Genomic DNA, 26,530 nt, shown 5'->3' on the forward strand with positions numbered 1-26,530 from the left:
CATCTTTCTGTATCTGGCATTTATCCCTCAAAGCCTCTAGGTAATCTCTCCATATAGATTTAATTAATTCTTATGAATGGTTGCATAATAGCTCAGTTATAAAGACAACACCAACTTATTTAACTATATCCCTAATTGATATTCAAGATGAATTTGTTACTATAAAAAATAACAGCTAACACCTGTTGTGTTCCACCGACAAAGCACTTTTCTGCAAGCACTTTATATGTATAAAGTCACTAAATTAAGATTATTCTCTCCATTACAGGAAACTGAACAGTAGATTAAGAAACTTTCCTAAGGCTGTATAGCCAGTAGATGGTGAACTAGTCAGTCTGGCAAACTAGTCAGTGTGGCTCCAAGGTACCTTTCACGGAACTAGTTCTATACAGAGCAGTTGTCAGCACAACTGTACTTGCATCTTAATAGAATGGTGCCTTATTTCTAGTTGACAGTTTCCCAGGAGTGGAAGAATGTTTATATTTCATATTGATAGACTGCTTTGCAAAAACAGTGTAACAGTTTACATTTCCATCAAAACAATATATGAGAGTGCCCTTTTCTTCAAGAGATTATCATTTAAAAATATTACACATGTATTTTTAACCAACGTGAAGGGTGTGATTTCATTGTTATGTCTCTGTGCTTTTCAGACAGCAGTAAGGTTGAGTGTGATATATCAGCCGTTCAGATTTGCTCTACTGTAAACTGCTGTATGAGGGTTCTCCAGAGACACAGAATATATAATTACTTAGGTGATTATGGAGGCCTGGAAGGTCCAAAATGTAGGCTTTGGGGCAGGGTGGACCAGCAGGCTGGAACAGTTGATGCTGCTGTCCAAGTTCAAAGACTCTGAGGCTGAAGACCCAGCTCTCCTGCCAACACATTTGCAACAACTAACCCTTTGGGTATGGTAGCCTTTCTGGAGCTATTAAAGTTCAGACTGCCCGGACGTGAAGTCTAGCTCTTCACTTATTACTGATTTGAGTTCCTTCAAGTAAGGCTCTCAAAACCCTGCTTCATAGAGCTTCTTCGAAAGCTTCTCACTTTGTAACTTTCATCTGTTATTTGTTCTATTTTAGGGATTGTCTTTTATTTTTCAATAAATTGTTAATAACATATGAAATTGTTGCTGAAACTTGGCCTCTGTTCATTGGTTCCAAACAGAAAAGCACAGAGAGTTTGGGTGAAGTAGAAGAGTAGCTTTTATTGCTTTGCCAGACAAAGGGGGCCACAGGGGGCTGATGCCCTCAATATTGTGTGAGCCACCCTGGAGGGGGCAGGGAGCGCTTTCACAGTGTTTACGGAGCAGGGCGTGACCAGCTCCTGGACAATTCTGGGACTGGCTGGCATTGAGGTAAAGTTTAAGCATCATCAACCTCCTTGTTTCAACCCATGTAGGGTCTATGTTCTTACGGTCAGCAGTTTTCATTTAGAGGGGGTCTGCTTCCTGTAAAAACAACTTAGGAATGTGGATCAGGCCTTTATATCTTTCAGGGACCAGTGAGCCGTGGTGAGTCCATACGTGGCAGGATTATAGTCTAAGCTGTAATCAGTTTTCTAGCCCAACAGCTTTTCTTCCTTTTGACATCTTCACATTTCCCAATCATTAACTCGTGAGCCAGTTTACTTTGGAAGACAGGACACAGGGGCTTGTTTAAAGATCAGTGCCTGTCATTTAGAAGACACACAAAATTAAAGCAGAAATCTTTACATAATCATGTGTCTTTTGATCTTCTGTCCCCAAGTAATTGATTTATACCTGAACCTTATAAACGAGTATCTTTTATAGAAGATACAGGAGGCCGGACGTCCAATAAATGTTCCCCATTTCATTAATGTGAGAAATCCAACCTGTCAAATGCTTTCTCTATCTGTGCTGCAGAAAAATTTAAAAATGTATAGCAATAAGACAATTTAACCAACAAAGTATCATCTTTGTCGTGTGTAAGAACTTTTAGGTTCCTCACAGTGTAGAGTCATAGTAAGGACATCGTGACATCAGCCATGTATACTGTTGGGGTAGGTGGGAGTTAAGTCATTTTCCCAGCCTCTCAGCAGTAGAGAATCCGCCTACTAATGCAGGAGTCCTCCCCTCCCCACCGCCCCCCCACCCCCGCCCCGTCAACCCCCACGCCCCCAGCCCCTGCCATTGGATCCGTGGTTCCAGAAGATCTCTTGGAGAAGGAAACCGGTAACCCATTCCAGTATTCTTGCCTAGAAAATCCCTTGCACAGAGAAGCCTGCCGGGCTACAGTCCATGGGGTCACAAAGAGTTGGACTTGTTAGACTGAACAGGCTAGGTGAAAAACTTCAGAATTGTCGCTTAATTACTATATCTCTGCTTATAAATGCCAGGACCCTAGACAGTAATCATCAGAAACAATGACTTTGAAAACTTATTAATACTGTCCAAAAAAAAAAAAAAATCAATCTTAAAGAGCTTTGCTTTAACTTCGTCTTTGTTTCAAGGATTAGAAATAATGTTAAATAAATACCCTCCGACAAAATAGTCTCACAATAAATGGTATCTATTACTGTCACTCCTTGCTGTCAAGGCTCATATATTCTCATATCTGTACCACCTCCCAACGCCTAGCACATATTGGACAGTCATATAAATATTTCATTCGAATGAGTGAAGGAGTGATAGCACTGAGATTCAAGTTGCTCTCTAGTTACAGCTTCGAGTCTTGCTTTTCGCGTTAGACCCTGAGTGCATGAGAAGACGAAGGATAAAAACCTTCTCCGACTTGCTGCCAGTGCTAAACTATTAATTCCCAACACGCAATAGAACTCCGTAGTTACCCGCGCCAGGTCAAAGCAGTCTGCAACTCTCCTTTCGCTACGCGGGAGTAGAGCAAAAGTTTATGCAAATACGCGGGCTCTAGCTTGCGCACGCGCAGAAACTGCGCAGAGCTCCTCCTCTGAGTTCGGTGGAACTCAATTTGAGTACGCGGATTACAGCCGGGAGGATTTACGGAGGTTTCGCTTCCGGTAGGACCGGAAGCAGCTTGAAGATGGCGTCCTCTAAGCAGAATGGGCCGACTACAGCGTCGGGGAAAAGTGAGCTTCGTAGCCCGAAGCCGACGTCCGAGAACCGAGGTGAGGTTGTCTAAAAACCGAAGCCTGGAGTTTGTGGATTTTGAGTTGGTGTTTTTTTTTTTTTTTTTTTTGCTTTCGCTGGCTAGGCACGTGTAACGCCGCCTTGGGCTTGTTCTGTGAGTTTGTGTACCTGTAATTGCCGATCTGGAGGGTTGTTGACCAGACTTGAGGACTGACCGGCCTGTATGGTGCCAGCCACGTGTTCCTAATTTATTGCTTTCCAAAGTAGAGATGTTGCTGAATGCGTGTTCTGTAAAAATATGAGGATTAAGAAATTGAGGAGGGCGCTTCAGGACTTTAAACTCGCGGCGGTGTTTGGAAATTGTTGGCAGAATGAGGAATGAGGTGGGAGAAAGTAGTGGTTATGCATATGAGTGAACGACTGGTAGTGATAATGAAGGACTAAGACAGCTGTAGTGATAGGAGGAGGTAACCGGCGTGCCCTTAGCGTCAATTTGTCAGCCATTGAAAAAATTTTGGAGCGTTTGTTGTTATTCCTATTTGTCAAGTTGCTGAAGTTATCAGCCAACCCAGCGCCTACTCTTGCAACTGCGTTCTTTTTAAATTGCTCTCTTGCTTTGCGCTCGCGCTCTTGTTTTATCCATTATCTTCAGTGTGGTAGACAGAGAAATAGCTGGGGGCCTGCTCAGCCAGACTTACTGGAAGTATTAAAAACCTCAAATTTCGATTCTATAGGCATTAGAGATTAAAAGTGTTTTGTTGTTTTAATTAAGGGTATGGCAGAGGCCGGTGCATATACAGCTTAAAGAATAACACCAACAGGTGAAAAGCATTTCGTCAGAGCATTAAGAAGAATAGAGCATTACCAACCATATCTCCAAAACCCGCTACGTGCACCTCTCAGATCATTCTTTTACTTTAGGGACTTAAAGTAACCATTCTGAATCATGTTGAGTATTGTTTCCTTTCTTCATAATCCTTACCACCTATGCCCAAAATGTTTCAATTTTGTCCGATTTTGAATTTTACATGAATGAAAAAGGATTGTAGGTATTTTTTTCTGTCTTGCTTCTTAGACTAAACTTTGTTGTTATTCAGTTAGGGCAATAGTTGTAGCTGTAATTTATTCTTTTCGCTACTGTATGATGTTCCCTTGTATGAATACACGGTAATGTAAATTTTCATTTTAATGTTGCTGGACTTTTGGACTGTCCCCATTGTTTGTTATTATAAACATCTTCATACATTTCTCCTGGTTAATGTATTCTGGAGTTTCTTTGTTTATGTACATTACATGGGATTGGAATCTTTGTAGTGTAGGGTAGAGCATGTGCAAATAATAATATTTTCCAAAGAAGCTGTGGCACTTTATACTTCCAGAAGTAGTAGGAGCGCTAACACTGGCTGTTATCTGAATTTTAAATTTGTTGTTTTGTTAAGTATGAAATCCTATTGTGGTTTTAATTCAAACTATCCTGATTGCTAATGAGATTATACGTCTTTACACATGTTTGGGATTTATTTGTTGTTCTTTTATTGTGAAACTAAACTATCTCTTTAGCCAGGTTTTTTTCTTTTTTTTAAATTCACAACCAACGAGTTGTTTGGTAGAATCTTGGTCAGATGGGTTTTTGTGGTGATTTAGTCACTAAGTCATGTCCAACTCTTCCGACCCCACGGACTGTAGCCTGCCAGGCTCCTCTGTCCATGGGATTCTCCAGGCAAGAATACTGGAGTGGGTTGCCATTTCCTTCTCCAGGGCATCTTCCTGACGCCAGGGATCAAGATTGCAGCCATATTCTTTACCAACTGAGCTAGGAGGGAAGCCCAGATATGCATTTTAAGTAGTCAGTATTGCAGAATTTGAGGGTTTTTTTCAGGATATTGAGGAGTAAATGGTAAATGAAGACTAATTCTCTGTGACTTGAGCCCTAAATAACAAAGTGGGTGTGAGTAAAAGAAACAGAAAGCAAATATATCTGACTGGGATGGCTACAATGGACCATGAAGACCTGCTTCTTAAACTTCAGTATGCACAAGAGTCTCCTCATGACACCATTAAGACAGATTTCTGGGCTTCATCTCAGAGGTTCACATTTAATAGGTCTGGATGGAACGCAAGAATTGCATTTCTGACAGACTCCCAATTTATGCCTGTGCTGCAGGCCCATGGATCAGACCTTTGTGTAACAGTGAGTTAAGATATAGCCGTTAGATTTAAGAGGTAAATCCAGGACCAGGAGTTTTAATAAGTGATATAGGAGACAATTTATGGCCTTAGGAGGCATTTTGCTGTAATGAGAGGAGACCTAGACTGAGGCAGCTTCATATTCCCTTACACTAGTCACTTGAACGCTTTGAATGGAATATCTTTTCTAAAGTGGAAATAATAATACCAGTTCTTCCTTTCATAGCTTTGATGAGAGTATACAGAAGGAAGTCACATGAAAGCTCTTAGGAAAACCTAAAACCCTACAGTAGTGAATATTAACTGAAAGTATACACTGGAATCAGTTTTTGAAAACTTTATGTATACACACATACAAATATATATACACATAGGCTCCACTTCAGTTGAGTCTGAAATGTTACTTTATTTAAAATAGTAGTGTAAACCAAATAGTATTTGGATCCTCAACTCTAAAATAGTGTAGTGCGGTAGAAGTTTGTGAGAACCCGCTATATGCCAGGTGTATGCCAGTAACTGAGGACCCAAGGAGCAGAGTCCCTGCCCTCAAGGAGCTTTGTCTGTGACGCGACTGGAACACACACTGCAGATAATTCTAATACAGTATGTTGATAATGACAGAGGCATGTTCTTGGGCTGTTGAATAATATAAAAAGCAGGAAAGAAGGAAATGCATGAGAGTATTGGGACACTTGTGCATGTATGCGTACAAGTGTTCAAAAATCTTCAAAAGAAGTTAAATCTGATGTGTAGATTTTTCCTCCTCTGTAGATGAATCTGAACTCCTCACTGTTCCAGATGGTTGGAAGGAGCCAGCTTTCTCCAAAGAGGACAATCCCAGAGGACTTCTGGAGGAGAGCAGTTTTGCAACTTTGTTTCCGAAATACAGAGAGGCTTACCTGAAAGAGTGCTGGCCATTGGTACAGAAAGCCTTGAATGAACATGTATGCATGTTTTATGTATTTCTCTGATATTGTTATTGCTTATATCTTTTGAGTAAGTGAATGTGTGATGATGGATTTCTATGTAAAGGTGCTAGCATAGCTGTTTAATTTGATTCATTTGGTATTTTAAACAGACTAGGTAAGCATTATCCTTACTGTTCATTTGTTCTTAGTTTTGTGAATAACAGATTACTCGGAAAAATTGACATGCTTTTACATTTTTAGGGGATTTAAATTTGTAGGGGTGTCTGAAACTCGTTTGGAAACTCCAGATTTCAGAATGTGTAGTCTCTGCTGTGATGGTTGCCATCAGCCTGTACGGTTTGGAGCTGAGGCATGCTCCTGGCATTGTTTAACATCTTATTGTAAATGAAAGATGATGGATGTGACCAACTTTCCTGTTTGTTGCTCCTGCCATGCTCCTAGAGCAGTGCATTTGATTTTATTTTTCAAACTGGATTGAGACCCCCTTAGAGAATCAGGAAGTGAATTTAATGGCCATAGTGAGCCTTAGGAAAAAAACATATCACATGTGGTAAGGATAAGTATCATTTTCTGAAGCTTTTGGTTTGTCTCTGTGTTTGTGTACACACTAGGTTGTGATAGAAAATCTCTTTCTCAGCTGTGGGACTGCTCTAGAGTCATTTGTGCCCACTAGGCATGAGGGTGGTTAGCACACCAGGCCGTATTTTACAGCTGTCCACATCTGGGATTAGACCCAATTTGTTTCTCTGTGTGTGTGTTTAAACTGATAGACACCTAACCTTATGTTTAATTGTTCATCATTCACTGTATTGAAATATTCTTGAGGTCATGCTCACAGTTAGAAAATAGCATTTTTATTTGCTTTGTTGAAGTCTGGTTCTTTTGAAAGTTAACGCACAGATTCTCTAGTTATTGCTTTTATTTTTAAACCTATGACAGTTTGTTTTTACTTTGTATTTAGCTAATGTTGTTGTTGTTTAGTCGCTCCATTGTGTCCATGGACTGTAGTCCTCCAGGCTTCTCTGTCCATGAGATTTCCCAGGCAAGAATACTGGAGTGAGTTGCCATTTCCTTCTCCTGGGGATCTTCCCACCCCAGAGATGGAACCTGCATCTCTTGCATCTCCTGTATTGATGGGCAGATTTTTCACCGCTGAGCTACCAGGGGAGAGTTTGAAAGGGAAAGTCTATTTTCACTCTAGGGAGAAGATTTTAGATTAGAGCAACATCTAGCCAGGGTAGGGAAATTATAAGCTTTACATTTTTACCTTAAGTCTTAAATATGACCTCATTTTGATTGATGTGATTTTTTAGACTGGAGGTAATATTTATTCCAAAAAGTGTAAATTATCCTAAAGCCAACTATAAATGTTTTTAATTACCTGAGTCTCTTATACTCTTTGAAATGTAAACGTAATCAAGTATTCCTTATTTACATTAACTTTCCAGCTTCTTCAAGGAGAGAGTTAAACGATTTTGAGATATCTTAATGGCACAGAAATTAATAGTTAGGCTAGGATAGGCTCTGTAATCATCTAAAATTGAATTCATTTTCAGATAACTGCTGTTCGCTCTTTTTGTAGCATATTAATGCAACCCTGGACCTGATTGAGGGCAGCATGACTGTCTGTACTACCAAGAAGACATTTGATCCATATATCATCATTAGGGCCAGAGACCTAATCAAACTGTTAGCAAGGAGTGTTTCATTTGAACAGGTAAATTTAGAATTAAATTTAGACTTTGCTTTATTTGCATCAACATTAGAGACAACATATATCATTGCCACCACCACCCTCCCCCCTAAAACGTTTTCATTTTTGTGCTTAAATTTCTTGGCTTGGAAAACATTTGTACTTGTAAAGAATGTTGATGAGCTATTTTCTTTATTTTCCCAAAAGGCAATACGAATTCTTCAGGATGATGTTGCATGTGACATCATTAAAATAGGTTCTTTAGTAAGAAATAAAGAGAGATTTGTAAAAAGAAGACAACGGCTTATTGGTCCCAAAGGATCTACTTTGAAGGTACTTTTTATTAGTGAAAAAGTATGTCTTCCTCTATTGTTAGTTTTTCAGTGTACTGAAATTCAACTTTGTGCTCTTTTGATATAGGCGTTGGAACTCTTGACAAACTGTTACATTATGGTTCAGGGAAACACGGTTTCAGCCATTGGACCTTTTAGTGGCTTGAAGGAGGTGAGGTTTACACTCTTAAATTAGTTTTAGCAGAGAATAAATGAAAGAATATGGGTATACTATAATCGTTCATTGCATAATATATTTTTTCATAATTTTAAAAAATTGTGCTTTGTTTGATTTTCATTAGTCTATTCTTCATGTAATTTGAGGGAATAGCCATTCCTGAACCTTAACATATCATGGCCAACTTTTGGTAACTACAGAGAGATTCATTTCTGAATTAGAAGGTCTGTTCATCATTACTTCCCCTACTACAGGTTTTAAGTGGGTATTTTAAGTCTGTAGCAAACATTAGAAAACACATGGGTTTAAATGATTGGAGAATTGAGCAGATCTTGTTCTTTGCAGTAACAGATACAGCCAGTAGAGGTCAGGGTCAGAAAACTTCCTTTAAGATGTATTTTCTTTGAGTTTTAATATGTTAATGTTTCATGAATATTAGTTTGTCACATGTTATTAGAAAATCTACAGAGCACATACTGTTTCTGTAAGCTCCTTTTGAGGCTTTTGTTGTGTGTATCTGGCTGTGAGCTCTTACTTCCTTTTCAGGGCCTTTAATAATACGTCTTTTGGACTTCTTTCTCATAAGTTATCATGAGATAACTCAATCTTATGAGGTAACTCAATATCTCATAAGTTGTTATGGCACAATAACAACTTAGGTGTTTTGAGTATTTCATAGTTTTGTAGAGTTTATTATTTAATTCTTACAACAGATCCTTAAGGTGGTTTTATTTCAAATGTATTACAGAATTCAAAAGCTGAAGTCAGAAGGAAAATTAAGTGACTTTCCCCTTTGAAGTCCCAGCATTTGCTCACATATTTTCTAACTCTAAATCCATCTCTCTTTCCCCTAAATTACACAGCTCCAGACTGCTGTGTTAATTCTGCGTATCACTTTTTAGCAGTAAAATTGAGAGACTTCATTGTATCCAAGTGAAGTTAACTGTTATGAAAGATCCAGAAGCCACTCAGAACAGTTGAAGGGACTACTATATTCAATTTGGTAGCCATTGCCTGGTTCATAGGTTATTTTGCAATCTGTTAATCCTCTTCTACCTAGTTCACTAAAGTCTTCATTATAAATAACTGATTCATTTTTCTTTGCAAATTTCAGGTTCGAAAAGTAGTCCTGGACACTATGAAGAATATTCATCCAATTTACAATATTAAAGTGAGTGTTCACTGTTCATTAGTATAACAGTGGTTATCGAATTGTTTTTAGCTATAGAAACTTTTCTTAAAAATAAATCTTTTATGAAAGTCTAATATACAAAACAGATAAGGCAGAACTATTTGGGTAGAGTTCAGCCCACTCAACACTATCCCAGTCCTATAGTTCCTTCCTTGAAAGCTTAGGTCTCTGAGGAGTTAGTGTGAAAGAAAGCTGTTGAAGGGGGCTCTGTAATGTAGTGATTCAGTTCTGATACAAATAAAATACGCTTCATGGAATTTGTTGTAGAGGGTACCAGTTCATTTTTCTTAGTCTGATGAGCCCACAGACTGTATTTATAAGTGTGATCTTTTAGAATTCTGCCATTTTCTGTAAGTCTGGAATAATTCAGATTGCATTAAAACTTGTTTTGGAATTTAACACTCAAATTATAGGCCCATTGAGAGAGTATATCCCTGTATGCATAATATTCAGTAATTGTTCTTGGAGACATAACCATGGTATATGATGTTTTATGATGGATATTTGTTAAACAGTCCTTGAATTTGATGAATTTGAAAAGTCACTCTTAGATTAGGGTGAAAAAATGATTTTGGGTTTCATTGGGACATTAAAGAGAGCATGTCTTGCATCTGATGCCTACTTTGCATCCTGTGATGTTTCAGTGTCGATAAAATTCAGGTGGAGTTGGGGGAAGTGTGAAAACACTGGTTCATTGATCATGAGAAACTTTGGTTTTTTATTTCTCTATGATAATGATATTTCATGTGCTACTGAAAGCTTCCTGCTTGTAGGAAACTTCACAATTAAGCACTCTCTCTGTATAATGAAGTTGAATTTCAAGGGTTTTAATGAAAAACTTAGTCTTATTTTCATCTCTATTTTAATGATTCTGTTTCTTAATCTAAATTTCTAATGGTTTTCTGATGCTTGGTTAGTTATGCATATTTGAGATTATATGCTTTTTCTTTACAGAATTGATTTAATCTACTGAAGCGGCTAAGAGTTGTTCCTTTTAATTTTATTATTTATAGGAACATTGTTTATAATGTCTTAGGGTGAGAAACATGTCACTTCTAAAATTAAAAGTGTTTACTTTGTTCGTATATTACCATGACCCAAGACCTTAATGATTAAACGAGAGCTGGCGAAGGACTCTGAGTTAAGATCACAAAGTTGGGAAAGGTTTTTGCCACAGTTCAAGCACAAAAATGTGAATAAACGCAAGGAACCAAAGAAGAAAACTGTTAAGAAAGAGTATACACCATTCCCACCACCACAGCCAGAAAGTCAGGTCAGTATTAAATGTGGAATTTTGTTACATGAGAGGGAAACCGTTTTAATCTATTTTTTCGGAAACTTTGAGGGTATTTTAGGTGGGATTTCTGTGGGTGTTTGGGTGTGTAGAGATGCAAGAATCCGAAGGTAAGTGTAAATACACTTATTTTGAACTAACTATATGGAGGTGGGGAGTGGAAGCTTCATGTTGTGAGAGTAAAGTGACATCACAGTGGGTGATGTTGGTTGTGTGTCTGTACCTGTAGCCACTGTGAATGTTCCACGGTTAAAAAGTGTCAGTGACGCAGCCCACAGTGCTTTCAGTTCTGCTTTGGCCTCATTCGTGTGACATGTACTATATATTTTGCTCTGGATTTGAAATCTTAACTTCTAATATCTGCTTTTTTTTTTAAGATGTGAATGCCTCTCATTCTGTCTACTGTCTTCTGGCATAATTTCTTTTCTCTCTTGCCTGTCGCTGTTTCCTTTCATACTCCCTTTTTCTGTCACACTTGTCTGACAGAACAGCCCTGAAATTTGCATCAGTCCTAAAACTTGACTTCTTTTCCCACAGTGTGGCTACTAAACATAGCTGAAGAAAGTCAGATCTTTGGATTATGTCCGTTAAAAACTCCCATGTCCAGCCTCAGATGGTCTTCAGCAGTATTCTCTGGCTGCTTTGTGTCCTCTTAATTCTTTCGCCACTCTTCCACTCCCCATAGATGACATTGCTTTTTTTCCCCTCAAATATTTGAGATTACCAGGCAAAAACTCTTTCAGCTTGCTCTTAGCTCACAATTTTTTTTCCCATCTGCATCAGTCCATTCTTTGCTTGTTCTTTGAGTTCTTTCTTCACCTGTCTGCTGGAGGATCTTTCTTCATTATTCCCTCCCTTGGGTGTATGTTGAAGTTTTTCCTTTAACCCTTTTTTTTCTTTATACTATCTTGTCTTCCCCACAGCCCTGTGTTTGCAGTTTTTCAGGGAAGGTTTGATGAAAGGTCAGAGGTAAAAAAGGGATGATGATCATCATTGTAAAAAAAAAAAAAAAAAATGTGTAAGTGTTGGATCTTGAGCTCTACATTGGAAAGTAAAGTGAAGCCAGAAAGAAAGTGTTAGTTGGGGAAAAGTAGTGAGTGACCCAGGTACTAAAGCACGCTTCTGTAACACCTGGTGTGTTCCATGTAGCCCTGTCCTGTACTCACTAGTTGTCTTGTCTTCCTCTTCTCTGACTGTAAGCTTCTTGAATCAGCAGTGTCTCGATGGACTTAACTCTGCCACTTATTTGCTATGTTCAGTTGCTCAGTCGCGTCTGACTCTTTGCGACCCCATGGACTGCAGCACGCCACTCTTCCCTGTCCATCACCAATTCCCGAAGCATGCTCAAACTCATATCCATCGAGTCAGTGATACCATTCCACCATCTCATCCTCTGTCGTCCCCTTCTCCTCCTGCCTTCAGTCTCTCTCAGCATCAGGGTCTTTCCCAATGAGTCAGTGCTTTGCATCAGGTGGCCAAAGGATTAGAGCTTCAGTTTTCGCATCAGTCCTTCCAGTGAATATTCAAGACTGATCTCCTTTAGGATGCACTGGTTGGATCTCCTAGCAGTCCAAGGGACTTTCAAGAGTCTTCTCCAACACCACAGTTCAAAAGCATCAATTCTTTAGCACTCAGCTTTCTTTATGGTCCACCTCTCACATCCATGCATGACTACTGGAAAAACCATAGCTTTGACTAGACAGACCTTTGTTGACAAAGTAATGGTTCTGCTTTTTAACATGCTGTCTAGGTTTGCCATAGCTTTTTTCCCCAAGGAGTAAGCGTCTTTTAATTTCATGGCTGCAGTCACCATCTGCAGTGATTTTGGAGCCCAAGAAAATCAAGTCTGTCACTGTTTCCCCATCTATGTGCCATGAAGTTATGGGACTGGATGCCATGATCTTAGTTTTATGAATGTTGAGTTTTAAGCCAGATTTTTCACTTCTCTCTCACTTTCATCAAGAGGCTCTTCAGTTCCTCTTCGCTTTCTGCCGTAAGCGTGGTGTCATCTGCGTGTCTGGGGTTATGTTAATTAGCATAATTTAACACATCTGTGCCCCCAGTTTCTTCGGACATAAAATGAGGATGATGATCATACCTGTCTCAAAGAATTGTCTATGAGAATTTGAGAATTGTCTGGGAGAGACTGAAGGCAGGAGGAGAAGGGGACGACAGAGGATGAGATGGTGGGATGGTATCACTGACTCGATGGATATGAGTTTGAGCATGCTTCGGGAATTGGTGATGGACAGGGAAGAGTGGCGTGATGGACAGGGAAGAGTGGCGTGCTGCAGTCCATGGGGTCGCAAAGAGTCAGACGCGACTGAACATAGCAAATAAGTGGCAGAGTTAGTCATTGTAGAGAGCGTAGTAATAGTTTAGAGCGTTGCCTTAGATAGATTAGTTGTATGTTAACTATTTAATGAATGAGTTGTTACTTGCTCTAATTAGTATTTAGTCGCTGCTGCTGCTGCTGCTGCTAAGTCGCTTCAGTCGTGTCCAACTCTGTGCGACCCCATAGACGGCAGCCCATCAGGCTCCCCCGTCCCTGGGATTCTCCAGGCAAGAATATTGGAGTGGGTTGCCATTTCCTTCTTCAATGCATGAAAGTGAAAAGGGAAAGTGAAGTCGCTACATCCTGATAATTCTTGCTTTTCATTTTGTATGATGAACAAAATGAAACTTAAAAAAAAAAAACAACAGGGTTTTATCTCCTTTTTTCTGTTCCTTTTATAAAGTGTTACTTTGCTCTCTTCACTCTTCTCAGGAAGCTTCAGTCATTTCTAAATCACATCCCACCTCCCTTATTCATGTTTCTTCATGTCCCAAACTCTTTCCAAGTGTCTTACCTCACTTTCCTGAGTCATTGACCTTCTACCTCCCCTAAAGCAGTCTGTTGAGTATTCCATGTACACATCACCTACTTTCCTACCTGCGAGCTTTTGTGTATGTATATTCTTGTCAGCTTAGAGTACATTTCCTTCTTTTTAGGCCACTACCTTACATAAGAGCTTCGACCCTACTGTCTTTACCTCAGGGTCATTGTGAATTTCTTAGGAATTGACTTACCATCTACATGATTTCTGAAGTAATTGTAAATACTCATTTCAACAGATTGATAAAGAATTGGCTAGTGGTGAATACTTTTTGAAGGCAAGTCAAAAGAAGAGACAGAAAATGGAAGCAATAAAGGTAAGACTGTGTCTAGCTTGCAACATTAACTGCAAAGTGCGTGGATACTTTGGATTCTTACTTAACTGAAAACTTTGTTAATCATGTAGGCTAAACAAGCAGAAGCTCTTAGTAAGAGACAAGAGGAAAGAAACAAAGCTTTTATTCCACCTAAAGAAAAACCAGTTCACCTAAAGAAACCTAAGGAAGGTAATGCTGTTTTCTAAGTCTTGTTATGATGTTGAAGTCTGTTAGAGGAAAAGTAAACCCATAGTGAATTTGTTGAATCTCTGAGTTCATGTTAAGAAATAACCACATCTTTCATCAGTTCTCTCAGCGTTTCATTACTCACAAGTCCTTGGGACGAGGTGACTGAGATAACCCATAATTTAGTACCAGCTCGTCGGGAAGATCCCTTGGAGAAGGAAATGGCAACCCACTCCAGTATTCTTGCCTGGGGATTCCCATGGAGAGAGGAGCCTGGTAGGCTACAGTCCACAGGGTCGCAAAGAGTCGGACACAACTGAGCGACTTCACTTTCACTTTCAGTGCCTATTTGAGAGTATCCTGGATTGACAGTCACTTCCTGATCTCTGCTGTGCTAAGGAAGGACTCTTTGTTTTGAAAGATAGAAACCAGAGCAGTGAATCCTCTATAGAAATAGAGCGGGAAGATCCCTGAGGTCTGCTGTCATGCCCCTTAAAGAGCTTATCAAATTTATACTTTGTTTACTTGTATAATCTGTGACTTAGAACTTGATGCTTATATTGTTAACATGCATTTCTCATGACCTTGGGCTAAAACACCAGCAGAATAGCAGGAATATCTTTCTTACTCAGAGGCTATTAAAAAGACACTCAGAGAAAACATTATTCCTGGTCTTGTTTTGACCTACCTTCTCTTTTACATTTTCTTTTCCACTAGTAACCCTTGTACTCTTCTGTAAAGTAACGCTCCGAAGTGGTCAGTGGCATAATGAGGGGAGGGAGGTCGCCAGTATTATAAAGTTCCAGTATTGTACATCACCTATTGGTCTAAGCCGGGTGTAATGTTACTATTTTCTTAATATATATCAGTGTTAATAACTTAAAAAATACTATATTCTACTTCTTAGATCATTGGATATATAAAAGTTAAAAATATCATAAGCATCATAATTTTTAGTCAGTCAGTTTTGTACTCTCAAGGTGTTCAAATAGTAGTTTAACCTCAGTTTAATACTGGATAAAGTGTAGCTGTTCCATTGTAGTGGAGACTTGAAGTCTGCTCTCAAGTTGCTGGGGTGTTTGTATGATGACATTTTATCTTGTGGTTCTTTATGTCCTGAATACTGTTCTTTAAATGATAAGAAAAGTTGCCATTTTTTGCTGCTGCTTTCCTCTATTTTGTTCAGACTTTTGGTGTTAGCTACATGGTTTGGTTCTGTTAGGACCTCCAGATACTCTCAGATTATTGTCTTTATTACCAAAATCTTGTTAAATGAAATAATACTAATCATTAATTGAACTAATATTTGGAAAACTAAGTTTTTTAAAGAGTACTGTAAAGTTCCAGAATATGGAAACAAATAAAAATAATAATTTCAAACAATTTAAAATTTCAACATTTTATGTTGAAAAATGTAATTTCAACATAGTTGAATCCAATAATTCATTCAGATAGTTAAAGTATAATGTCATTTTCATGTATATTCTTACTAGTCTGTTTAAGTACTTTGTTTTCTCCTAGTTTGAAAAAATTTCTAACTTTCCTTTTAGCAGGTATTTTGTATTTTATAACATGACCTTTCAATTACAATAGTACTCTAAAATTATTCATATTTATGTAATCTTTGTTTTATTTGGTAAAATCTAAGGAATTACATGTATTGTTTTTTTTAATTTATTTAGCTTCTACTGAAACTAAAATTGATGTGGCTGCCCTCAAGGAAAAGGTTAAGAAAGCAAAGAATAAGAAACTGGGAGCTCTTACAGCTGAAGAAGTTAAGCTTAAAATGGAAGCAGATGAAAAGAAAAAGAAGAAAAAGTAACACAAACTCTGAACTAAAATTTATTAAGCTATCTCCTTTTGTAAAGGATTTTGAAATACTGTAGTTGGCAACATTAGTTGCCTTATCCTGATCACTTTTTTCTGAGTTTGTGCTTAATTACAGTGTTAATATAAACAACTTTTCTTTATAAATTATTGTATCATCCATATGTTTTTTGAAAAATTTTATACTAGAGAGTGGTATATATGTGTTTATATGCATTGTATCTAATCTATTCCAGGCAGCTTTTACCTAAGCATGATTTTAGGGGTAATTTTTAAGGTTGTTTAGACTTTAAATATAATCATGTCCCAGCATTTGGTTTTGAGGAAGTGCTCTAATGTAATCTCATTTACATTTTGTTCCAAAATTAATTCATAATCCAAAAGAGCGAGGCCTTTTAAATTAATTCCCTAATTACTATTCCAGTCTGAGTCTGAGGAAGTAGTAAACCATATCAAATTCCAAGAGAAAGTGGAAAACCAGATACGTAGAGTTGGAGCAGCATGCACCAGGTTATATCGGAGTGTTTTTACTCGTGAGGGCCGGTGCAGTTTCTCAGACTCACCTAAATCTAGCTCTCTCACTTTACATATTCAGAAGCTGAGGCGTACGGCGGATAGAGCTTACTCACTGCAAGTCACAGCTGTGGCAGTTTGGAAACAGTGCTGCTTCTTAAAAAGTGGAATGTAAAGATGAGTCTTCCTATAATGCTAGGAAGATGAACCATTTCTTCTTTTGAGTAGGGGTTTGCTGCAAATCAGAAATACACTCAGTTGTTACTAAAACAAAAACAAAACACCGTGTTTGAATGAGGATTTTTTTCCTCCCTGGATTGTATTATTTCAAAGTAAATAAATGAGGGTATTTGCCCTTGGCCCAAATGATAATTATAACACTCAGTATTAGGATTGGTGGAATAATTATGAGAAAAAGAGATGTGTATCTGTCACGTGGAAATATCGGCCAGTCTGGAAACACAGTAGAGTAGTAACCTGTGAAACAGACATGAAATACTCTCGTTAATGTTGTTACCCATAATGCAGTAACACAGCTCACATAGATCTTAAACAATTTAAGGTTTATATACATACGTGTCACTTTGTCTCGTTGTGGGTTAGCTGTAAAATCAGAAGAAAGAAAACAAAAATTAAAAGAATAGGTACTGGTGAGGCTTTTCTTTTTAAGAGCCAAGTCTCTTAATTATAACCAATGACTGTTGCTTTGGCTTTACTGCAGTGATTTTCAAAGGTTAATTATTCAAGATTTTTTTGTACTTATGGTAATAACTTGATATTTTAAAATCATCTTGTTTATATAAAACTTTTTATATACCACTACTGTAAATGGAAAGTCATTTTACATAAACTAAAATAAATGTAATAAAAATAAGACATTGCAATTAAAAATAAGTATTAGTAGTAATCAGTGTGGTCAGTTTGTTAAAATATTTTCCTGAAAATAAGTTTCTCCCTGAGAAGAATCATCCTATAATCAGTCAGTAGTGAAGAGTGTCCTCTGATCTGTTCTAGTCTGTCATTAACTTATTATTATTAATAGGGCATTTGGCTATCAAAGGTCATAACCACTTGACATTCCAAGTAGTTATGAGGAAAAAAATCCACATCTGCCATAGCCTTCTTATACTTTTTATAAATGGTTAAACACCTTTTCTACACTGGTTCCAGGCCAGCTGCTGCTGGACTCCTGTGGTGGAATCCATAAAGCAGTCGATCCTGGACTCCTGTGGTGGAATCCATAAAGGAGCCGATCCTGGACCCCTGTGGTGTGGAATCCATAAAGGAGCCGATCCTGGACCCCTGTGGTGTGGAATCCATAAAGGAGCTGATCCTCGGCCTGCTTGTGAGCATCTCTGGCCGTCATACCTGTGACTGGGCATTGTCTGTGGTGACCTGCCATCGAAACTTCAGCTGCTTTAACTTTTCTTGGCACTTACTTCCATGAAATCAAGGTGTGATGTGCTAGTTATATTTTTTCTTACATATGTATATTTTTTTTAAAATGTTAAACCTCCAACTTTTGAATAGTGAAACAGATGCCGTCCACAACGAGCACTAGCTCAGATCAGCTTGTGTACCCTTGGTATTCCCAGTGCATTTTGCAAAACCATCCTAATTTGGCCTCCGTTGGTATTTATGGAATAGTTATCTGAAAGACCACAGAGGTTTTTTTTTTCCTCCAGTGTTTGCTATAATTTGTCAGAGATGGAATCTGATAGATAAGAGCCTTCATCCTCCAACCCTTACCCCTCTGCAAGTTCGCTTGTGTTTTCCTTTGTCTTTCTGAAGAGTCCAGGGGTTTTTCATTATTGTTGGAGTGCAATCTTAAATTTCTGAATTTTATCCCACAAGATTAGAGACCATTTCAAGCTAGATCTCCAAGATCAAAAGCTAAAAGTCCACAAGTTTTCTCCTTGTTATTGTTCTGGTGCTGTTGTTACTAATTGTCTAGATTTTAAAAAATATCGCTCAGTCGTGTCTGACTCTTTGCAACCCAATCACAGCACGCCTTTCAAAATATGATTTTTTAAAAAATGCAGTCAAATTAGTGGTAATTGGTCAGCCAGACTAGGCACCTTGGTTGGTTACAAAGGTGAATTAGGTAGGCTTAACTTCTGTCTGTTTGGAATTCAGTCTAGTGGGAAAGACAGTTAACCAGGAGCAACAGTAAAATTACTCAACATAATTTAATTGTCTCTTCTCATCACTGATTCTGAAGAAGCATTGTGAGGATTGTTTGAGCATAAAAACATCTAAAACTGGGCATAAAGATGCTACCAGAATACCAAAGCAAACAAGATTTGAGATTAGAGGGAGGATGAACTTGGGGATAGTAGGTAATATTTGTAAAGTGTGTGCCAGGCACTTGTTCCAGATTCTCAGAAAAAATGGTTGAACTGCAGAGAAATAACTGGCTCAGAAAGGTGGTCAAGTATTGCTATATGGCTGGAGTGAAAATGAGAATTTAATGTATACAAATCAGGAAGAAGGGAACAAACAGTTGAAAAGAATTTTATAGTTTTAGACCTAGGAGGGACTTTGAAGACATGTAAGCAATAGAACACTTTGGCCAAACAAAAATGTATGCTGTTAAACTCAGTCCATTCCAGCCTCCTCCTGCTTCGACCACCCCACGCCAGTCCTGCAGCCCTGAGAGGTTCAGTTGGTTACAGATAAAAGCACAAAAGTAGTAGAGAATTTGCACAACTGTAATAGCTTGATTGATGTTTCGTTTCACACCGGTTCAAAAAGTGAAAAAAAACTAAGATGGAAAGGAATGTGGAACAGAAAACATAAATGGACTCTTGGCCAACTGTGTATTAATACTTTAAAGTGATGTAAAGCATCCTTGGAAAGTTATCTTCATTGACCTTCTACACTGTTCCTCATTAAATGCCATCTTACTAGTGAAAGCTGGAATCAAGATTTCCAGGAGAAATATCAATAACCTCAGATATGCAGATGACACCGCCCTTATGGCAGAAAGTGAAGAGGAACTAAAAAACCTCTTGATGAAAGTGAAAGAGGAGAGTGGAAAAAGTTGGCTTAAAGCTCAACATTCAGAAAACGAAGAGCATGGCATCCGGTCCCATCACTTCATGGGAAATAGATGGGGAAACAGTGGAAACAGTGTCAGACTTTTATTTTTCTGGGCTCCAAAATCACTGCAGATGGTGATTGCAGCCATGAAATTAAAAGACGCTTACTCCTTGGAAGGAAAGTTATGACCAACCTAGATAACATATTCAAAAGCAGAGACATTACTTTGCCAACAAATGTCCATCTAGTCAAGGCTGTGGTTTTTCCAGTGGTCATGTATGGATGTGAGAGTTGGACTGTGAGGAAAGCTGAGCACCGAAGAATTGATGCTTTTGAACTGTGGTGTTGGAGAAGACTCTTGAGAGTCCCATGGACTGCAAGGAGATCCAACCAGTCCATTCTAAAGGAGATCAGTCCTGGGTGTTCTTTGGAAGGAAGGATGCTAAAGCTGAAACTCCAGTACTTTGGCCACCTCATGCGAAGAGTTGACTCATTGGAAAAGACTCTGATGCTGGGAGGGATTGGGGGCAGGAGGAGAAGGGGACGCCAGAGGATGAGATGGCTGGATGGCATCACTGACTTGATGGACGTGAGTCTGGGTGAACTCCGGGAGTTGGTGATGGACAGGGAGGCCTGGCGTGCTGCGATTCATGGGGTCGCAAAGAGTCGGACACGACTGAGTGAACTGAACTGAACTGAACTAGTGAAAAGTGCTACACTGCAGCCTTTATTTCATTCAGTTCTATAGATGAACATTTAAGTCTTGAATGCTTTGGACAGGTAGAATTCTACCTGAACACAATTCAGAATTCTTTTGGTTAACTTTGTTACTATTTTTATATTGCTGAAATTAGCAAATCTTGGGTCTACAATTTCCCATAATCAGTCATTTGTTGTTCTGATTAGTGCTAACTATAAAGGATATTTGCTTCTTTAAATTTCTCTTGAACATATATTCATTCCTAGGACAGTAAGTCATTGCTTTGATTGCTACCTGATGCCCCTTTTCCTGAAAAGAGCTATTAGGATAAAACAAATGTTTTCATTCTTCAGTTCAGTTGCTCAGTCTTGTCCGACTCTGCGACCCCATGGACTGCAGCACACCGGGCTTCCCTGTCCATCACCAACTCCCGAAGTTGACTCAAACTCATATCCATTGAGTAGATGATACCATCCAACCATTTCATCCTCTGTCGTCTCCTTCTCCCACCTTGAATCTTTCCCAGCATCAGGGTCTTTTCAAATGAATAAGTTCTTCACATCAGGTGGCCAAAGTTTTGGAGTTTCAGCTTCAGCATCAGTCATTCAATGAATATTCAGGACTGGTCTCTAGAAAGTTACAAGAGTTTTGAACACATTGTATTATTGGTAGATTGTTCCTTTTACTCACTGCAAAGATTGTCCAAACATTTGTCATTCCTGGGGCAGGCACTGCACGTGGATCCTTTTTTATATGGCCAGGTTGGGTAATTGCCTCTGTGAAGAAGAAAAGTATCCATTAGGAAGTTTTTCTACCCCCTCCCCCCTCCCCCCACCAACCAATTGCAATTTATCGTGGTCCTTGGCTAAACACTGAACTTCCCACATAGCTCAGTTGGTAAAGCATCTGCCTGCAATGTGGGAGACATGGGTTCAATTCCTGGGTTGGGAAGATCCCCTGGAGAAGGAAATGGCAACCCACTCCAGTATTCTTGCCTGGAGAATCCCATGGATAGAGGAGCCTGGTGGGCTATGGTTTATGAGATCACAAGAGTCAAACACGACTGAGTGCTGTCTTCTTTTTGGCTAAATCCTAGGATTGAAGTCCACAAATTCAGAAGATTAATGAGAGAAGTGGAGAGAGGGAAGCAGAAGTGGAAACCTGCTAATATTTGCCAAACTCACTCTAAGTGCCTGTGTTTAGGAACCTTTGTCTTAATCATCTCAGTTAATTCCTGAGACAACTCTGGGAGAAAGTTATTTTTATTTCTGTTTTACAGGTAAGGAAACTACAGCTCAAAGATTAAGTTACCAAAAACCACAATGTACAGATATCAGAATCAATGAGACCTAGGTTTGATTTTAAAGAAATGTTCCCTCTAGTTAATGTCTGGCCTGTGTGATCACTGCCATCCATAAAACTGTCCATCTTAGAAAAGCTCTCATGACCCACATTTTTGTTCTTAGTCCAGCAAACCTCCATGGTTATTATTGGATAGGAGCCATTTGGCTGGGGTGAGGGTCTTCCAAAAGAAAATCACAAGAGCTATGAGGGAGTTCCTAAAGTGCAGTTTGTTTTCACATAAAGGATGTGACACGGGTAACGTAATAATTACCGAATACTCATGTACTAGGCACTGTTCTAAGTGTCCTTGAATGAATCAATCTTCACAATAACCCAATGGGGAAGACACTAATTTTTTTAATCCCCATAGCTAGAGGCTTAACACTCTGTTAAGTAACTGACCAAGATCAGCTTAGAAAGTGAAATAATATCCAAACAATTTACATCTCCATAAACAACTTTGGAGTAGTAATGATGAGAGGCTGTACATTTATTTCAATGAACTTGCCATTGCACTAAGCTTTTTTTGGAACTCTGCTTTTGGAAAGGAGTTCTTGACTTTTTCATGTCATGGACCCTTTGGCAGCCCGGTGGAGCCTATAGGTTCTTTCTCAAAACAGTTTTAAAATAGCTAAAATAAAATTCATAGGATTACAAAGTAAGCCAATTAAATTGAAATGATTATTAACATGTTAAAAATACTTGTGATATACAAACATACTTCTCTGTGTATTAGATGAGAGCTAGCAGGAGTCTGGCATCCCAGGTTGCTCTAGTGGAAAAGAACCTGCTGCCAGGGCAGGAGACATAAGAGATGGGGGTTTGATCCCTGGGCCAGGAAGATCCCCTGGAGAAGGAAATGGCAACCCACTCCAGTATTCTTTCCTGGAGAATCCCATGGACAGAGTAGCCTGGTGGGCTATAATCTATGGGGTCTCAAGGAGTCGGACACTACTGACGCAACTCCCTGCACAGCACAGCAGGGAGTCTAATAATTAACAGTAATTTTAGAGATGAATACAAACTATATTTTGAGAGAACTACAACTAGAATGTGATATGAGCATATCTGACATTTATAAAGACACAGGTAGTACTGTCCAATCATAAGTATTGCTGATATGACTGGAATGTTAATTCACAAAAAATATTATTTTCTATAGAAGTTAGTGAAAAAGATGTGACTTTTTTCTAATTCAAATTCATGGACTCCTATCCTCTAATGCTATACATTTATTTTCAAAGAAAATAAGAACTCCCCCCTTTAGTGACATTACTTTTTACTAACACCTCAATTCCAACTAAAAATACATGTTCAAATTCTTTGACTCCAAGTTAATTTAGGTTGTTTCAGAAATTAAATTTAGCCCCATGCTTACTCTACACTGTGGAAAATAGTCTAAGGAATATAGTGGAGGTTCTGATAACAACTATGGAAGATACCCAAAATAGACATTAGTCCTTGGGCTATCTTTCATTGTTAAAAAGCACAGCACTCTTTGAGTTACGTTCTAGAATGTTTTTAATGCAATCACTTATACTACGTCATACTTTGTTTAAGTGTGCATTCTGTACTATTAAGAGGAAAAAATTGCTACTTCAAAAACAAGCTAAAAGTAAGGCAGTTGTGACTTGCAGTGAAATGGCAAAATTCACCTTGGGAAAAACATGCTCTGCAAAGACCTGGATTTTGTCTAGAAGGCAATGATTAAGACTAAGAGACCTACAGACTCTATGCAATAGAAATAAAAGCAAAAATAAACAGAACCTAATCAAACTTACAAGCTTTTGCACAGCAAAGGGAAACCACAGATAAAATGAAAAGACAACCTATGAACTGGGAGAAAATATGTGCAAATGGTGTGACCCACAAGGCTTAATTTCTAAAATATACAAATAGCACATATAGCTCAATAACAAATAAACCAATCAAAAAATGGATAGAAGATCTAAATAGACATTAACCCAAAGAAGACATGCAAATGGCCGACAGGCACATGAAAAGATGCTCAACATCACTAATTACTGCTGCTGATGCTAAGTCGCTACAGTCGTGCCCAACTCTGTGCGACCCTATAGATGGCAGCCCACCAGGCTCCCCCGTCCCTGGGATTCTCCAGGCAAGAACACTGGAGTGGGTTGCCGTTTCCTTCTCCAATGCATGAAAGTGAAAAGTGAAAGTGAAGTTGCTCAGTCGTGTCCGACCCTCAGCGACCCCATGGACTGCAGCCCACCAGGCTCCTCCATCCATGGGATTTTCCAGGCAAGAATGCTAGAGTGGGGTGCCATTGCCTTCTCCAACACTAATTACTAGACAGATGTAAATAAAAACTGTAGTGAAGTACCACCTCACAGTGGTCAGAATGGCCATCGTTAAAGTGTCTACAAATAAATGCTGGAGAGGGTGTGAAGTAAAGGGAATATATATGGAATATGGTGGTGGTTTAGTCCTTAAGTCATGTCCGACTCTGTGACCCCATGGACTGTAGCCCGCCAGGCTCCTCTGTCCATGGGATTCTCCAGGCAAGAAAATGAGTGGGTTGCCATTTCCTTCTCCAGGGGATCTTCCCAACACAGGAATTGAACCCAGGTCTCCTGCACTGCAGGAAGATTCTTTACCAACTAAGCTATGAGGGAAGCCCAATATAAGCCCAATGTGTGTGTATATATATATATATATATATATATAGGGTATAACTGACCATAGAAAAGAATGAAATAATGCTATTGGCAGCAAGACGGATAGACCTAATAATTACACTAGGTGAAGTAAGAAAGACAAATACCATATGCTATCATGTAAATGTGAAATCTAAAATATGACACGAATTTATCTATTAAACAGAAACAAATATAGAGAACAAACTTGTGGCTGCCAAAGGATAAGGTCGGGGAGGGGTGGATTAGGAGTTTGGGATTAGCAAATCAAACTGTTCTATATGTATAAGTGCATTGGGCTTCCCTGGTGGCTCAGTGGTAAAGAATCTGCCTGCCAGTGTGGGAGATTTAGGTTCAATCCCTGGGTCAGGAAGATTCCTGGGAGAAGGAAATGGCAACCCACTCCAGTATTTTTTGCCTGGAAAACCCCATAGACAGAAGAACATAGCAGGCTAAAGACCATGGGGCTGCAAGAGTCAGACATGATTTAGTGGCTGAACAACAGAATCACTGCTGTATACCGGAAACTAATACAACACTGTAAATCAACTATACTTCAGTAAAGTAAAATTTTATACAAAGAGACAAGGGAGCCTAAGTATTCTGCCCAATGGAGAAGTAGGAGGTTTCAGTGTTCCCCTGGTTGCCTGAGGGTTGGGGCCCTGGGACTCTGGTGAAGAGGAAAGAAAGATCTTTATAAAGAAAAGCTTAGAGATGAGTAACAGTCCCCAAGGCAGTGATGGCCAAAGTACACTGGCTCCTGTACCATCTGCTTATGGAAGCGGTTGTTTCCACTTCTGTGGTATAATCGTCTCTTCAGCCGTCTGCATGGAGGTGGGGCCCACTTGATGAAGAAGAGTCTGTGTCAGGATGCTGCAGATCAGGGAGACTCGAGGTGACCGGGAGGGGAGGAGTCAACATGGGCCAAGGGCAGGAGTCCAGAGCTGAGCGCCGCAGGACTGGAGAACTAACTGCCCAGAGCCCATTCTGAGGGAATTTCAGAAACACTGGGGAGGGACTCGCTTTTCAGAATTACATGGAAGTTCTTGTGTAGAGAAGGAAAAACAGGCTCAGATGGACACGAGGACCCTCTTCACTGGTCCCTGGGCTCCCCTCCACTCCTCTTCCAATCCTTTCCCCACAGGCATGCCCAGTGAACTCCAAATTTAAGGCAAGTCTTGTCACCTTCTGCTTAAAATACCTGGATGGCTTCAGCTTGTGAGGTGGGTAAAGTGAAGCTGCAGTGGTCTACAAGGCCCTGGGTGATCTGCGCTCCCTCATCCCCCAGCTTCGTCTCATTCACGGTCCAAGCACCCTGGTCTTCTGTCTGTTCTGTCATCCTTTCCACAGGAGCTGGTCTTTTGTTTTCACAACTGAATATCTGTTTCTGAGATTCTTCACATGTCTGGTTCCTTCTCACTCTTCACGCCTAAGCTTATATATGTCGCAGAAAGCCCTTCCCTGAGCATTTTATCTCAAACAAGGGCCCTGCCTACTCATAGTGAATTACAGCATTATTTCTATTTCCAGCATGGCTCCTGTCATCATGCAGTTATTTTCTCTGTACTTTTATTGTCTGAATGCCACAGACAATAAACTCCAAAGGGGCAGGGACTGTGTCTGGCTTGTTGTCCTATGAAGTTGAGTGAACACATATTTTTTGAATAATTGAATGAACATATGCTTTTATTTGTATGAATAAATGAATGTTACTCAGTGTTCATAGAAACATTATGTAATGTGCTGTGCTTAGTCGTGTCCAACTCTTAGCAACCACGTGGACTGTATCCCACCAGGCTCCTCTACCCATGGAGATACTGGCATGGGGTGTCATGCTCTCCTCCAGGGTATCTTCCCAACGCAGGGAGTGAACCCAGGTCTTCCACACTGCAGGCAAATCCTTCACCATCTGAGCCACCAGGGAAGCCCAAATATGAATTTGCTTACAAGCTTTACAACTTAGTATTGTTTATATCTCTGAAATCAAGAAAAGGGAGTTGAAACCAAGAGAACTCACTTTTGTACCTTATTATTAAGGACGTGCACTCATCTCACCTCCTGCGAAAACAACAAAATTGCAACTAGCTGAACAACCATTGACAAGAGGACCTGGAACCCATGAAAAAAATTATCCCACACCCAAAGACAAAGAAGCTGCTTCAGCAGGATGATACTAATGGCAGAGTAGAAGGACGTG

General features: G+C 39.3%; 2 protein-coding genes across 5 annotated transcripts in view; one reads left to right on the forward strand and one right to left on the reverse strand.

Moving 5' to 3' along the window:
• The first annotated feature begins 2,960 nt into the window (after positions 1–2,960).
• Positions 2,961–17,828, forward strand: KRR1 (KRR1, small subunit processome component homolog). The gene is made up of 10 exons (XM_027543322.1): positions 2,961–3,105; positions 6,026–6,198; positions 7,766–7,900; positions 8,084–8,209; positions 8,297–8,380; positions 9,501–9,557; positions 10,681–10,851; positions 13,987–14,064; positions 14,154–14,253; positions 15,933–17,828. Exons 1-10 carry the CDS (start codon positions 3,021–3,023, stop codon positions 16,070–16,072), a joined length of 1,149 nt encoding a protein of 382 aa, XP_027399123.1. The 5' UTR covers positions 2,961–3,020; the 3' UTR covers positions 16,073–17,828.
• Positions 16,879–26,530, reverse strand: part of GLIPR1 (GLI pathogenesis related 1) — a 69,127-nt gene continuing 59,475 nt past the window's right edge. For 3 of the 4 annotated variants that reach the window (XM_027543323.1, XM_027543324.1, XM_027543325.1), the window contains exons 5-6: positions 21,023–21,108; positions 16,879–17,193 (exon numbers count right to left, since the gene is read on the reverse strand). In XM_027543323.1, the coding sequence (XP_027399124.1) occupies positions 16,913–17,193; positions 21,023–21,108 (367 nt within the window). In that variant the 3' untranslated portion in view covers positions 16,879–16,912. The remainder of the gene's footprint in view (positions 17,194–21,022; positions 21,109–26,530) is intronic. The other variant, XM_027543326.1, reaches the window with a different exon arrangement.

This window comes from Bos indicus x Bos taurus, chromosome 5 (genome assembly GCF_003369695.1).
Source record: "Bos indicus x Bos taurus breed Angus x Brahman F1 hybrid chromosome 5, Bos_hybrid_MaternalHap_v2.0, whole genome shotgun sequence".
In the NCBI taxonomy this organism is placed as follows: Eukaryota; Metazoa; Chordata; class Mammalia; order Artiodactyla; family Bovidae; genus Bos; species Bos indicus x Bos taurus.

Bases quoted from the DNA above. Each gene is read 5' to 3' on its own strand.
- KRR1 (XM_027543322.1), top strand. From the start codon at position 3,021: ATGGCGTCCTCTAAGCAGAATGGGCCGACTACAGCGTCGGGGAAAAGT. The intron at 3,106-6,025 runs GTGAGGTTGTCT...CCTCCTCTGTAG, and splicing joins GCCGACGTCCGAGAACCGAG to ATGAATCTGAACTCCTCACT. The intron at 14,065-14,153 runs GTAAGACTGTGT...TTAATCATGTAG, and splicing joins AGAAAATGGAAGCAATAAAG to GCTAAACAAGCAGAAGCTCT.